General features: G+C 44.1%; 1 protein-coding gene across 1 annotated transcript; it reads right to left on the bottom strand.

Annotated features, from left to right (window-relative positions):
• Positions 1 to 1,537: 1,537 nt before the first annotated feature.
• RBMX2 (RNA binding motif protein X-linked 2) lies at positions 1,538 to 12,931 on the bottom strand. Its single transcript, XM_003262321.4, has 6 exons — positions 12,843 to 12,931; positions 12,507 to 12,622; positions 11,021 to 11,072; positions 5,514 to 5,643; positions 3,387 to 3,564; positions 1,538 to 2,521 (listed from the first exon to the last, which is right to left on the bottom strand). Exons 1-6 carry the CDS (start codon positions 12,845 to 12,847, stop codon positions 2,034 to 2,036), a joined length of 969 nt encoding a protein of 322 aa, XP_003262369.1. The 5' UTR covers positions 12,848 to 12,931; the 3' UTR covers positions 1,538 to 2,033.
• Positions 12,932 to 13,355: the final 424 nt, after the last annotated feature.

The following is a 13,355-nucleotide window of genomic DNA, read 5'->3' as shown; positions in this document are numbered from 1 at the left end:
TTCCTTGCCACATATAAAAACAAGCAGACGAAATGACTTAACCCGGTTCATGGGCCTCTGTCACTGGCTACCACAGCACTGGCATAATGGGCGCATGAGCACAGCAGCCACAATGGCTGAGATGGAGGCCAAGAGGCAATAGCATAAACTGCTTATGATGGCTGATGTAGCAGGGCTCCTCTGACAGGTGACTCTGGCTCAACTCACTTTGGTCTAGCTGAAACCGTCTTAGAACTGCACAAGACTTTTCCTACCCACCCTTCCTTCCTATTTCTTCTCCAGAGGTTAGATCTGTATCATAGTCTGACAGCTTTCCCAGACTCCTCGACCCTCCCCTACTACATCCCCCACGAACTCTCCCAAACTCTCCTGCATGTCTAACCAAGGGTCCAAATTAACACAGGGAAGTCCAACTTAGTGCCCTCACTATTAAAGCTCTGGTCTTTCATTTTGCAGGGTCAGAAATTTGACCTCTAATAATTTACCAGGGAGTATTTATTAACGGTCCTGTGACCTAGTTCCTACCAAACTCATTAAGAGACTGACAGATAAAGAAGAACGCTAAAACTCAAAATAAGAAGGAACTGCCAGGCAGACCAGAAGGACAGACAATGAAGCTGACAAAGGGTTCCCATCCCAGCAACAGTGGCTACTTGAAAAGAGGACAAAGGCTAAAAGGTAGCCTGGTATGTCTGGAACACAAAAAGGAATCTGGCTAGTCAAAAAGTAGAAACAACCCACGTGTCCACCCACTGAGAAGTGCATAAACAAAATGTGCTCTATCAATACAATGGGATATGATACAGCCATTAAAAGGAATGAAGTACCGATACATGCTACAACGTGGATGGACCTCAAAAACACTACATTAAGCCAGGTGCAGTGACACACGCCTGTAATCCCAGAACTTTGGGAGACCAAGGCAGGCGGATCACTTGAGGTCAGGAGCTCAAGACCAGCCTGGCCAACATGGTGAAACCCCATCTCTACTAAGATACAAAAATAAGCTAGGTGTGGTGGTGCGTGTGTGCCTGTAATCCCAGCTACTGGGGAGGTTGAGGCATGAGAATGGCTTGAACCCGGGAGGCAAAGGTTGCAGTGAGCTGAGACTGCACCAATGCACACCAGTCTGGGCGACAGAGTGAGACTCCATCTCAAATTAAAAAAAACAAACAAACAAAAAAAACACTATACTAAGTGAAAGAATCCAGACACAAAAGGCCACAATTGTATAATTCCATTTTTATGAAAGATCCAGAATAGGCAAACCCATAAACAGGAAGTCGACTGGTGGTTGCTAGGGACAAGGAGAAGGGAGGAAATGGGGAGTTCTTATTTAATGGGTACAGGGTTCCATTTTGGGATGATAAAAAATGTTTTGGAACTAGACAGAGGCAATGGTTACACAACACTGTGGATGTTCAGTACCAAATGCCACCGAATTGTTCCCTTTAAAATGGTTTTTATGTTATGTGAATTTCACCTAAATACAAATAAATAATAAATACATTGCAAAGAAAAAATGTGGAAAGAGGCATATCAAACAAAAAAGTTTTAATGAAAAAGAAAAGACATTAAAAAGTTCTGCAAACAGGAGGGTTTGGGCATGGAGCTGGCTGATTTTAAAAATCCTATCCCATTCGTTCACATCAAGCTGTCCAAACCTAGTAACTGGAAAGGTCCCAAGATGCTGGGCTATAAACATCTAACAGGAAGACTAGAATTCTAGAATTATCTGGTATTTTCCCTTTCCTGAAAATTCCATCTTCAACTGGGGTCTATGGGTTCAAGAGCCATATTTATGAACCAAAATTCACAATACATACTCTGGTACAGGGACAATGGATGGTGCAAAGAATATCCACGATATCTAGCTGTTGAAACTGCAGCCCTTCCAATGACTCTAATACTCAAGGGATTAAAAGAATCCAGCCCCAGAAGTTTTAGATACAAAAATAGTAACAACCCAACTGAATTTGACTGCATTTAAAAAACATAATTATTTCCAAATCTACTGAGCAGCTGAACAGTCTTCAGTGACGCCTACGGTCACTGGGATTCGAAGACTCCCGCTCCCGGGAGCGCCGGGCCCTTTTATGCCTATGGGATTTATCTCGGCTCCTACTTCTACTTCTGTGACTACGCCCTTCGGAACGCCCATTGTACCAGCTAGAATGTGCATCTGAGCTCCGCCCTCTGTCCCTAATCCTGGTCTTTTCTTCTCTTGCCTCCCGCCTGCTTGAGGACTTGTGCTCGTGCTTGGGTTTCTCCTTCTTCAGCTCCCTCTCTAGGTCCTCTGCTCCACCAGAGTAGGCCGTCTTGGATTTGGGGAGCTTCTGCCCCTCCCTGGGCTCTGACTTCTGAGCTCTCTCCGAGTTCTTGCTGCTGTGCTTCTTAGGGCCAGGGTCATCCTTTTCCTTTACTGTCTTGCGTCTGGGTGACGAAGAGGATGGTTGCTCTGCCTGCACCTCCCGGTCGGCTTTCTCTTTTTCTTTCTTTTTTTTCTTTTTTTCCTTTTTGTCTGGAGGATAAAAGAAGCAGTAAATAAGAAAAGGGAAAAAAAATAAAGAACTCCCTTAAAAAAAAAAAGCACCTTTCTTTTCCGAATACATTACATCAACCACAGGTGCTATAGTTCAAAAACATTCACGGCTGGGTGCGGTGGCTCACACCTGTAATCCCAGCACTTTGGGAAGCCGAGATGGGTGGATCACGAGGTCAGGAGATCAAGACTACCCTGGCTAACACGGTGAAACCCCATCTCTACTAAAAAACAATACAAAAAAATTTCCCCGGGTGTGGTGGCGGGCGCCTCTAATCCCAGCTTCTCAGGGGGCTGAGGCAGGAGAATGGCATGAACCCAGGAGGCGGAGCTTGCAGTGAGCCAAGACTGCGCCACTACACTCCAGACTGGGCGACAGAGCGAGACTCCGTCTCAAAAAAAAAAAAAAAAAAAACTTTCACATGCTAGGAGGTGGGGAATGTGCATAAGGAGAACAACCTTCGCAGCAGCATGAAGCAGCCACTGTCTAGGCCTCCAGGAGAGCGCCTCTGAGAAGCCAACTTGGATGTCTGTCACCCTTGATATGTCAAGTTGCTGTACAAGGTAATTCCCATCCTGAGTTACCTCTTCAAAGACCTTATCTCCAAATACAGTCGCATTCTGAGGTGCTGAGGGTTAGGATTTCACCACTATTAACTTGGGGAGAGACACAATTCTGCCCATGGCACCAGCCTTCCACTGATACTCCCCACTTTCCCAATTAAACTATGCTTCCCCACACCGTCCCCTTTCACACTTGAGTTGATTATCAACTATCAGTGAATGCAAGGAAGAGCAGACATTAAGGCCACCCAGAATCTTCTCTTAGGTCTTAATGCTTTACCCTTTTTGTGCTTTTTTGTTGGTTTTTCATCTTCAGAGCTCTCAGACAAACTTGGTGAGGGGGTACGAGCCCCACAGCCCTTCTCCTGGAGCTGTCTGGTCACATCATCCATTTCTTCTGAGTCTTTAGGAGCCCGATAGTTAGATACATGATCCACTCGGATAGTTCTTCCTTTGATCTAAGCAAGACAGGCGATGCTTCAGTGAAGACAGACCTCATACCAAACTGTCAAACTATTTGAACACAAGCTACAGAGAACCATGATTTGAACTACATCCTTCACCTTCTTGTTAAATTCTGTCACTAAAGCAGACCTGTCCAACTGGTGTGTCATAGCATGTACACCTAAATATTAATACACTCAGCTCTCAGTGCAGCCAGATGAGGCCTGGGGCAGTTGTACCAGCAGCCTCATCACTTTACTCCGGGGCAGCATACAAATATCTTCATGTTCTGTATGTGCCATAAAATGAAAAAGACTAGGAAAACTACCTCAAAGCACAAGCATCAGGGAAGACTGAGATTTAGATGCACGATGAATTACCCTTGATCTGTAACCTAAGTTTACAGTGAAACATACCCTAAGAAGGTCTGGCAACTAGAAGGAATTCTTGAAGTCTAGCTTAATGCTACAACTGCTTTCTCCACCCAGTAATTAGGAGGCAAAGTCAGACCAACAGTTTGGAGGGAGAAAGGAATCAAGAAAAGGGCACTTGCTTTTTTCTTAAGCCCTCACACCTTGCTCTAGCCCCACCATACTGGAACAATCGGCTCACACTGATTCTTGCACTACAAATCACATCTCTCCAGATGAACAACAACAAAAAATTAACCCCTCTGGCCAGGCGCAGTGGCTCACACCTGTAATCCCAGCACTTCAGGAGGCCAAGACGGGTGGATCACTTGAGGTCAGGAATACGAGACCAGCCTGGCCAATATGGTGAAACCCCGTCTCTACTAAAAATACAAAACTTTGCCCGGCGTGGTGGTGCACACCTGTAATTCCAGCTACTCAGGAGACTGAGACAGGAGAATCACTTGAACCCAGGCAACAGAGGTTGTGGTGATCCAAGACCACGCCACTGCACTCCAACCAGGGCAACAGAGTGAGACCCTGTCCCCCTCCCCCACCCCCCCAAAAATTAACACCTCACTTAAAATAAAAACATTCTATTTATAGGCAGATACAGACTTACTCCCTAGGCAAAGTCATCCAAAATTTAAAGTTTGGCTTTTATTGTTCCAATACAAGAGCATATTTTTATTTTTACCTTGAAGCCTGAGTGGCTTCTGTCATGTATCCTCTTCTCCATTTTGAAACACTTTGGAAAACCTTCCTTTTACAGTGATGCCCTCTGACTGCTGGCTCCCTTAAACATCAAGCCTAGAACCTTGTTCCACTGTTCTATAATCTCCAGCTATTCCATACTCGTGAATCAGTGACAAACTCTCCAACTCAAGCCTCCCCCCACCAACTCTGTGACGCTCTTTTCCTAAATGAGTGCAGCAACCACATGGAGCATCAATAAGCCTGACTTGCCCTATCTCCTTCTAAGAACTCAGTGCCGCACTTATGACAGTGGAAATGAGAGGGAACTGGGGGGAGAAAATTTCAGGATGAAATTACTTTTGTAGAATCTGTCATCAGATTTTAACTAGAGAATTTCTAGGGCCTAATATGCTAGATCACTGGAGATATATGACAGACATACATGGCTATGTTCTAGATTATGAGGCCATGATGAAGCCCAAAACCCCCAACACACCACAATATGGAAGGGCAATGTTTGCTAGTCTCTTCATCCTCCAGTACACCAGAGATGACAGTAGACAGTAAAAAAAAGAAAGGCGTAAAACAGAAGCCTGGATGAGAGGCAGGCCTGGTGCCTATGCTCCTGGGGAGATGGTTTGTTAACAGATGGGGAAAAGAAGCAAGTCCTGCAGGGCCATGAGCCAACAGAATTATTTCCTGGAATCTCTTCTTGACCAGTGTCTCCACATCTCTGCAGCCCCCGCAACACACCAAGCTCACAAGTGCTGCCCTTGTGTCTGTGGGAACCAAGTAGAAAACGAAACCCCTATACATGGGAAAAAAGTCCAACCAACCTGCTTAGTAAGCACACTCACCTTGATCCCATTAAAATTGTCGACGGCCAGAATTGTGCTCCTCTGGTCTTCATAGCAGAGGAAACAGAATCCTTTGGATTTCCCAGTTTTCTTGTCCCGCACGAGATTAATGTTAACAATCTCCCCATATCTATTTATTTTATAAAAGAGTAAGACACTATTGACTTAAAAGGCAAAAACATGCAGATAAGGTAATAAAACAAAATTCAAATAATATAGTGTATACAAGAGATGCATCTAGAACAAGATGACATAGAAAGGTTGCAAAGAAAAAGTCAGACAAGAACAGGAATCCCCAATTAAAAAATGGGTGGCAATATCCAGAGCAAAGACTAATTCAAGGCCAAAATAAAAATATCACATGAGACTAAGAAGATTATTTTACACTGAAAAAGGCCTAAATATACAACAAAGGTATAAGCCAGGAAAACTTTATGAGCTAATTAAGAAATCAAAAATGTTAATTAAAAAAGCTATTAGAAAGGCAAAAAGAAACTAATAGAGAAAGTTATGGGAGAATTTAACACACCACTTTGAAGTTTATCATGCACAAAGTGGACAGAAATAAACTAAAATCAGATTAATTAATACACATACTCTATTATAATAACAAATATTAATGTAGGACTATTAGATACATAGATATCTTTGAATCCTACAAGATGACATTTTCAAGAATCCATGAAGCACGTATTAAAATTGACTATGGATTAGGTCTCAATGTAAACCTCAATAATTATACTACAAAAAACAGAACAGACTATGTTTCCAATTATCATGTTATAAAGCTGGAAATGAAATTTAAAATAAAACACGTTACCTAATTAGAACTTGAAAGCTACTCTCCTAACTGCATGAAAGAGAAGACGAAGCAAAATAAAAAAAAAAAAAATCAATGGCAGACTATTTAGAAAATAGCAAAAATGAGAATATATACCAAAACTTATGAAATGTGGCTAACGTCATACTCAGGAAAATTTGTAATTTTAAAAGAATTTTATTGTGAAGAGAAAGGATGAACATAAAGGAAGAAAGCAAACCTAATGAAAGCAGATGGCAGTTAATAAAGATAAAAGCAGAAGCCGGGCACGGTGGCTCACGCTTGTAATCCCAGCACTTTGGGAGGCCGAGGCGGGCGGATCACGAGGTCAGGAGATCGAGACCATGGTGAAACCCCGTCTCTACTAAAAATACAAAAAATTAGCCGGGCGTGGTAGCAGGCGCCTGTAGTCCCAGCTACTCGGAGAGGCTGAGGCAGGGGAATGGCGTGAACCCGGGAGGCGGAGTTTGCAGTGAGCCAAGATCGCGCCACTGCACTCCAGCCTGGGTGACAGAGCGAGACTCCGTCTCAAAAAAGAAAAAATAAATAAATAAAAGCAGAAATTAGGCTAGGCATGGTGGCTCATGCCTGTAATCCCAGCATTTTGGGAGGCCAAGGTGGGAGGACTGTTTGAGGCCAGCAGTTTGAGATCAGCCTGGGCAACAGAACAAGACCCTGTCTCTAAAACAAACAAACAAACAAAAAGGCAGAATTAAATAGAAAAAAAAAAAAGGCCAGGCATGGTGGCTCACTCCTATAATACCAGCACTTTGGGAGGCAGGAGAATTGAGGCCAGTAGTTCGAGACCAGCCTGGGCAACAGAACAAGACCCTGTCTCTAAAAAAAGCTAACAAACAAAAAGGAAGATAGAAATAGGAAAACAAAAAGGAAATAGAAAAAAAAAAGATCAGGCACGGTGGCTCACGTGCATAATACCAGCACTTTGGGAGGCCAAGGCCATAGGATCACTTCATGCCAGGAGTTTGAGACCAGCCTGGACAATACAGCCAGACCCCTGTCTCTACAAAAAAAAATTCTTTTTAATTAGCCAGACATAATGTGCACCTGTAGTCCCAGCCATTCAGGAGGGTGCGTGGGGTGGATCACTTGAGCCCAGGAGTTCGAGGCTGCAGTGAGCTAGGATCATGCCACTGCACTCCAAACCTGAGCAAGAGAGTGAGACTCTGTTTCAAAAAAAAAAAAAAGAAAAAACATTAGAAAAAAAACTACCTTACTCCTTACAAAAAGATAAATTCCAGGTAAGTTAGAGGTTTATAAATTTAAAAATAAAGTCATAAAAATAAAATAGGAATTGATAGATATGTTACATAATCACATACATACACTTCAGCCCAAAATCCAGCATCCCACTTAATAAGAAATACTAGAACCAATTCAACTAAGTTTAGGAACTATTTAATACTAAATTGGAGGTATAGGCCAATGCAATTAGATAAAACAGATACAAGAAATGAAAAAAGGAAGTAACACTACCTTTTTGTAGATTACATATGACAGTAGCCCAAGAGCTCAAGGCTACAGTGGGTGTCAGAGCAAGGCCCTGTCTCAGAACAATCAATTAAATTAAAATGCTAACAGCTGGGGGATCTGGGTGACGGAGATACAGGTATTCTTTATACCATTTTATAATGTTCCTGTATTAAGCCTGAAATTGTTTCAAAACAGGAATTTAAAAAAAAAAATACAGGCACTGGCTTGAAGGAACTCATGTTGACCCTCAAATAGGGAAAATTTGAGCATCAAGAAAGAATAATGATAAGTATAACATATCAAATTAAGAAAAAATAAGTCCATAGTATAGGCTGAGCATCCCTAATCTGAAAATCCAAAATTCAAAATGCTCCAAAGTCTGAAACATTTTGAGCACCAACATGATATCACAAGTGGAAAATTCCATATCTGACACCTTTAATTTCTGATGATTCAATGTACACAAACTTTGTTTCACACACAAAATTATTGAAAATATTGAGGGTATAAAATTACCCTCAGTCTATGTGTATAAGGTGTATATGAAACATAAATGAATTTTATGTTTAGATCTGGGTCCCAGCCCCAAGATAGCTCATTACGTTTATGCAAATTGGTAACACTTCTGGTCCTCTGGTCCTAAGCATTTTGTTGTTTTTTTTTTTTTTTTTTTTTTTTTTTTGGAGACAGAGTCTCACTCTGTTGCCCAGGCTGGAGTGCAGTGGTACTATCTCAGCTCACTGCAACCTCCACCTTCCCGATTCAAGTGATTCTCCTGCCTTGGCCTCCAGAGTAGCTGGGACTACAGGCACCCACCACCACACCTGGCTAATTTTTTGTATTTTAGTAAAGATGGGGTTTCACCACATGGCCCAGGCTGGTCTCAAACTCCTGAGCTCAGGCAATCCACCTGACTCGGCCTCCCAATGTGCTAGGATTACAGGCGTGAGCCACCGTGCCTGGCCCCAAGCATTTTGGATAAGGGATATTCAACCTATAATACAATACACAACAAAGTACTATAGCAAAGAGTTAATATCCTTCATACATGAAGGGCTCATGTAAAATCAACAAGAAAATAAGGAAAATACTTGTAGAAAAAAGTTGACAAAGGATATGAATAGACAATTTACAAAGAAAAATAATGGGCTGCAAATCTATAAACAGATGTTCAACCTCACTGATGATGAAATAAAGGCAAAGCAAAGTAATAATGAGAAGCCCTTTGGCAAATATTTTTTAAAATAGTCACTGTTAATCAGGATTCAGAAAAATGGGCATTCTAATGAGTGTGGAAATTGGTACAACCTTTTGGAGAGCAATTTGGCAATGTTTATAAAACATCTTTAAAATGCTAACATATTGATCCATATTCCTCTTTCACTAAAGAGACCATGAGGGATGCATACAAAAATTTATATACTATAATGTACATTGCAGTATAATTCATAATAGCAAACCATTGGAAATAATGTCCAACTTTTTTTAAAAATGATAAAGAGATATGCCAAAACATTAAGGTTTTCCTTAAGAGTATGTCCTATTTTCTTCTTTATACTTTATTTTGCCAAATGTTCTATAATGACTATATATTACCTTCAAAATCAGAAAACAAAGTAGTTTTTCTTTTCTTTTTTTTTTTTTTTTTGAGATGGGGGAGTCTCGCTCTGTCCCCCAGGCTGGAGTGCAATGGCACGATCCTGGCTCACTGCAACCTCCACCTCCCGGATTCAAGCAATTCTCCTGCCTCAACCTCCCGAATAGCTGGGATTACAGGTGCGCACCACCATGCCTGGCTAATTTTTGTATTTTTAGTAGAGACGGGGTTTCCCCATGTTGGCCATGCTGGTCTCAAACTCCTGACCCTCAGGTGATCTGCCCGCCTGGGCCTCCCAAAGTGCTGGGATTACAGGCGTGAGCCACCGCGCCCAGCCAACAAAGTAGTTTTTTGAAAGGCACTGTTATCAGCGGCAAAGGCAATCTTCATGGAGAGCAACGTGCATAACCAGAATAGAGAATAGATAATTAGAATAAACAAACATGCACACATGCTAGCTGATCATTACTCAATGCAAGTAGAACAGCTCCAAGATGGAAGGCTGAGTAGAAGTACCACAAAGGGGTAGAAATTATAGGCTGCACCTGCTGTGAACTTCCCAACATCCAGAAGTTGGAGGAAGCAATCTTTGTCCCTGCCAGCGCCCTCCACCTGTGTGGGTTGCCCAGGTTCTCTATCACAGCCTTCTTCTCATGGGTATTGCCCAATTCCTTTCCCATGTCTTGCTGCCCCATAAGTGGCCCAACCACTCGGCCAGGGCCCTCTGTCCATGGATGGCCCTACCATCCTGCCATAGCAATCCCTCTGCCAGTGTATGCTACCTATTCGCTTGGCCAGCCCCTTTTGCCATGGTCCACTACCTGTACATGCTGTCCAACTTCTCTGAAACAGTACTATGCTCCCAAGGCCTACAAAACCCAAACGTAGTGGTCCTCTGGCCCTGTGGACTAACTGTGCTGTTTAGCTCTGGGGTTGCAGGCCAGCTGCCCAGCCCCTCTCCTACCAGCTGCTACTATCAGTATGAGCTGCCAACACCCTCTCCCACAAAATGCTGCTGCTAACACCTCAGCAGAATGAAGAATATACAGGTCTCCTATTCATTCTTGTTCCCTTTGGGCTGTGATTCTCAGCCTCCAGGTAGAGATTGCCTTTGCAATCCACCCATCGAGAAACAAAGAAAGCAAACTACAACCTTCTGTTTTTTACCCCAATTCCTCTGTGCTTTGCCCCAATCGTATGATGCCACACAGGTAAGGGCCAGAAGGGCCCTGTGACCACGGGTCACCCCTAGTTTGCAAGAGCCCAAGGAGGCATATCGACATGGTACCTTCCTGAGGGTTCCAGTCTGTTCCAGTCTAGGACCAGGCTGAACAAGCCTCAATGAAAAACAACAGAAATAGACTAGAATCCCCCAGATGGCCTCCCAAATTAGCAAACCTCTTGGATCTCCCACAGGAGAACATTCTAGAACCATGTCCTGGGACTGATCTAGACTAGAGCAGAAGCTCCAGCCCTCCCCATGCAGGGATGCCATTCAGCCTAGAGCGAAAATAAGTGGTTTTTGTGATGCCACAAAATGTATTACAGAAACAAAGTACTCTGTCAACTCAGGAGGCAGGAAATGAAAAGGACACTTACTGTGAGAACACACAGATGATGTCCCCTTCAGTCAGTTCATAAGGAAGCCCTCCTAGAAGAGAAAACCACATTTCAGTTCCAACAACATTTACCAAGTGTTTACTACATACCATGCACTAGGCCAGGCACTAGGGGTGGAAACAGTAAGCAATAGGCCCTGCCCTTAAAGAAATCAAGTCTGGGCTGGGCGCCGTGGCTCACGCCTGTAATCCCAACACTTTGGGAGGCCGAGGCGGGTGGATCACCTGAGGTCAGGTGTTCGAGACCAGCCTGGCCAACATGGCGAAACCCCGTCTCTACTAAAAATACAAAAAAAAAATTAGCCAGGTGAGGTGGTGGGCACCTGTAATCCCAGCTACTCAGGAGGCTGAAGCAGGAGACTCGCTTGAACCCAGGAGGCAGAGGTTGTAGTGAGCCGAGATCGTGCCATTGCACTCCAGCCTGGGCGACAAGAGTGAAACTCCAACTCAAAAAACAAAAAGAAAGAAAGAAATCAAGTCTGATGCAATGACAGAAGTACATATGTGTAAGGTACCAGTAGTACAGGAAAAGGAGTGATTAATTTTGAGTGGAAGTAGGGGTCACCACTAACAAAACTAATCTGATCACTCAGTCCTCCTGGCACCCAAAATCCTATGGACAAAGCAGATAGTTTCCATCACAAACCTCTGCTTCCACAAACATGTTGAATTCATCTGCTCATTACCCACAAATTTACAGCTATGATACAAAATCAGTCTACATATGTCATGATTAACCCCACCTACACATAGACAGAGGTTATAAAGACACTGTTGAGCATTTCCTAGAGAATAATTTCCCCTCCAAATGTTTTTTTCCTCATTTGTAAGATGGGGATATTAGCATGTAACTCGCAAGATTATTATAAGAGTTAAATAAAACGATATATATAAAGTGCTTAGCACAATGTTTGGTACAATCACCTCTTTGAAGCATCAAACTTGTACAATTACTGATTGTGATATAAAGTGAATACAGTAATGGTAACGTGGCCATGGACTACAAAGCAGGAGCTAGAGGAGCAAAGTGAATTCTGGAAGGGAAGGGGAATGGGGGAGGGCGGTGGTAGCAATATGGGGCTGTGGCTAAGGCCATGAGTTCTAGAATGCTATAGTTCTGCCTGTTGCGCTTACTAGCTATGTGACCTTAAGGAAGTCCCTTAACTTCTCTGCACCCTAATTTCCTCAGCTGTATAACGGGTCAGAGGGTGAGAGAAATAACAACAGTCCCTGAACCTTAGCACAGCAAATGGCAAACAGTAACTCTCATGAGCACTGATTCGGCAGGGAAGGAAAACTAAAAATGGGGCAGAAAAGAGATGGAACACGGATTCCCGGGCAGACAGCAGATGGATATAAAGGTGGGCGATGAATGTAAGCAGGAGTGAATGGTGAAAATGCTGAAATAGTCGGAAACCAAGCAGGAGAATCTGGAGAGCACTGCGGAAGAAAGATGTGGACCTCACCCAGGAAGATCCAGGCGCTGTCCTTGTACTCGGAGTGCCAGGATACCTTATCGGCCACCCCAAGCTGGACCTCTCGTTCATTCAGCTCGTTGATGAGCTTCACCTTAGTTAAAGGGCTTCACGGTGGCGGTGGCGGGGGCGGGGGGGGGAGGCAGAAAAGCAGACAAGTAAGTGCGAACCGGCCGTAGCTGAGGAAGAGCAAAACTAGGGGACGAGCTGTTCTAGTCCCCGCGCCGCTCCCGCCCCTCGGCCCCGCAGACGCTCTACCACCCCAGCCCCGGTGGACCACCCCCAGCGGCCCGCTGCTCCTTTCTCAAAAGGAAGCTGACGCCTTACTTCATCTCCTCGAGTTCGCGCTCGGCATTCAGGAATCAGCGCCCGGGAGGGGCAGCGCAGCGCATGCGCGGCCCCGAGGCCAGTAGCCAGTCGATTCGGTGACCTCGCGCCGGAAGAGCCGGGGCGTACGGGGGCATGGCGCCTGCGCACTAGCAGCCTTCTGCGCTTCGTGCGGTTACCTGTTGTAGAGACGGTTTTTCTCTAGTTTTTGTTTTTCCTTCTCTGTGAAATGGGGTAAAGGCACGAGCATGGGCCGTTGCAGGACCCCCAGCTCTTGAACGATATCTGAAACTGGTTAGATTAGCTATAAATATTTGCTGAGTGAACGGAACAAGCAGCCTGATGTGGCGACTTTAGTCTCAGCCCTCGCTCCCAGTCCAGAGTCCCACTTGGACCTTCGCTCCTAGTCAGTTGCTAACGCACAGACCCATCAAAGCATCCCTGTCATGGCAGAAAAGTGAAGAAGATAGGTGAAAAGGTAAATCTGTTGTCCTTATCCCAATACATAGGCAG

Source organism: Nomascus leucogenys, chromosome X (assembly GCF_006542625.1).
Source record: "Nomascus leucogenys isolate Asia chromosome X, Asia_NLE_v1, whole genome shotgun sequence".
Classification (NCBI taxonomy): domain Eukaryota; kingdom Metazoa; phylum Chordata; class Mammalia; order Primates; family Hylobatidae; genus Nomascus; species Nomascus leucogenys.
The sequence above is the reverse complement of the archived record's forward strand: the minus strand, read 5'-3'. Positions and strand labels throughout refer to the sequence as shown.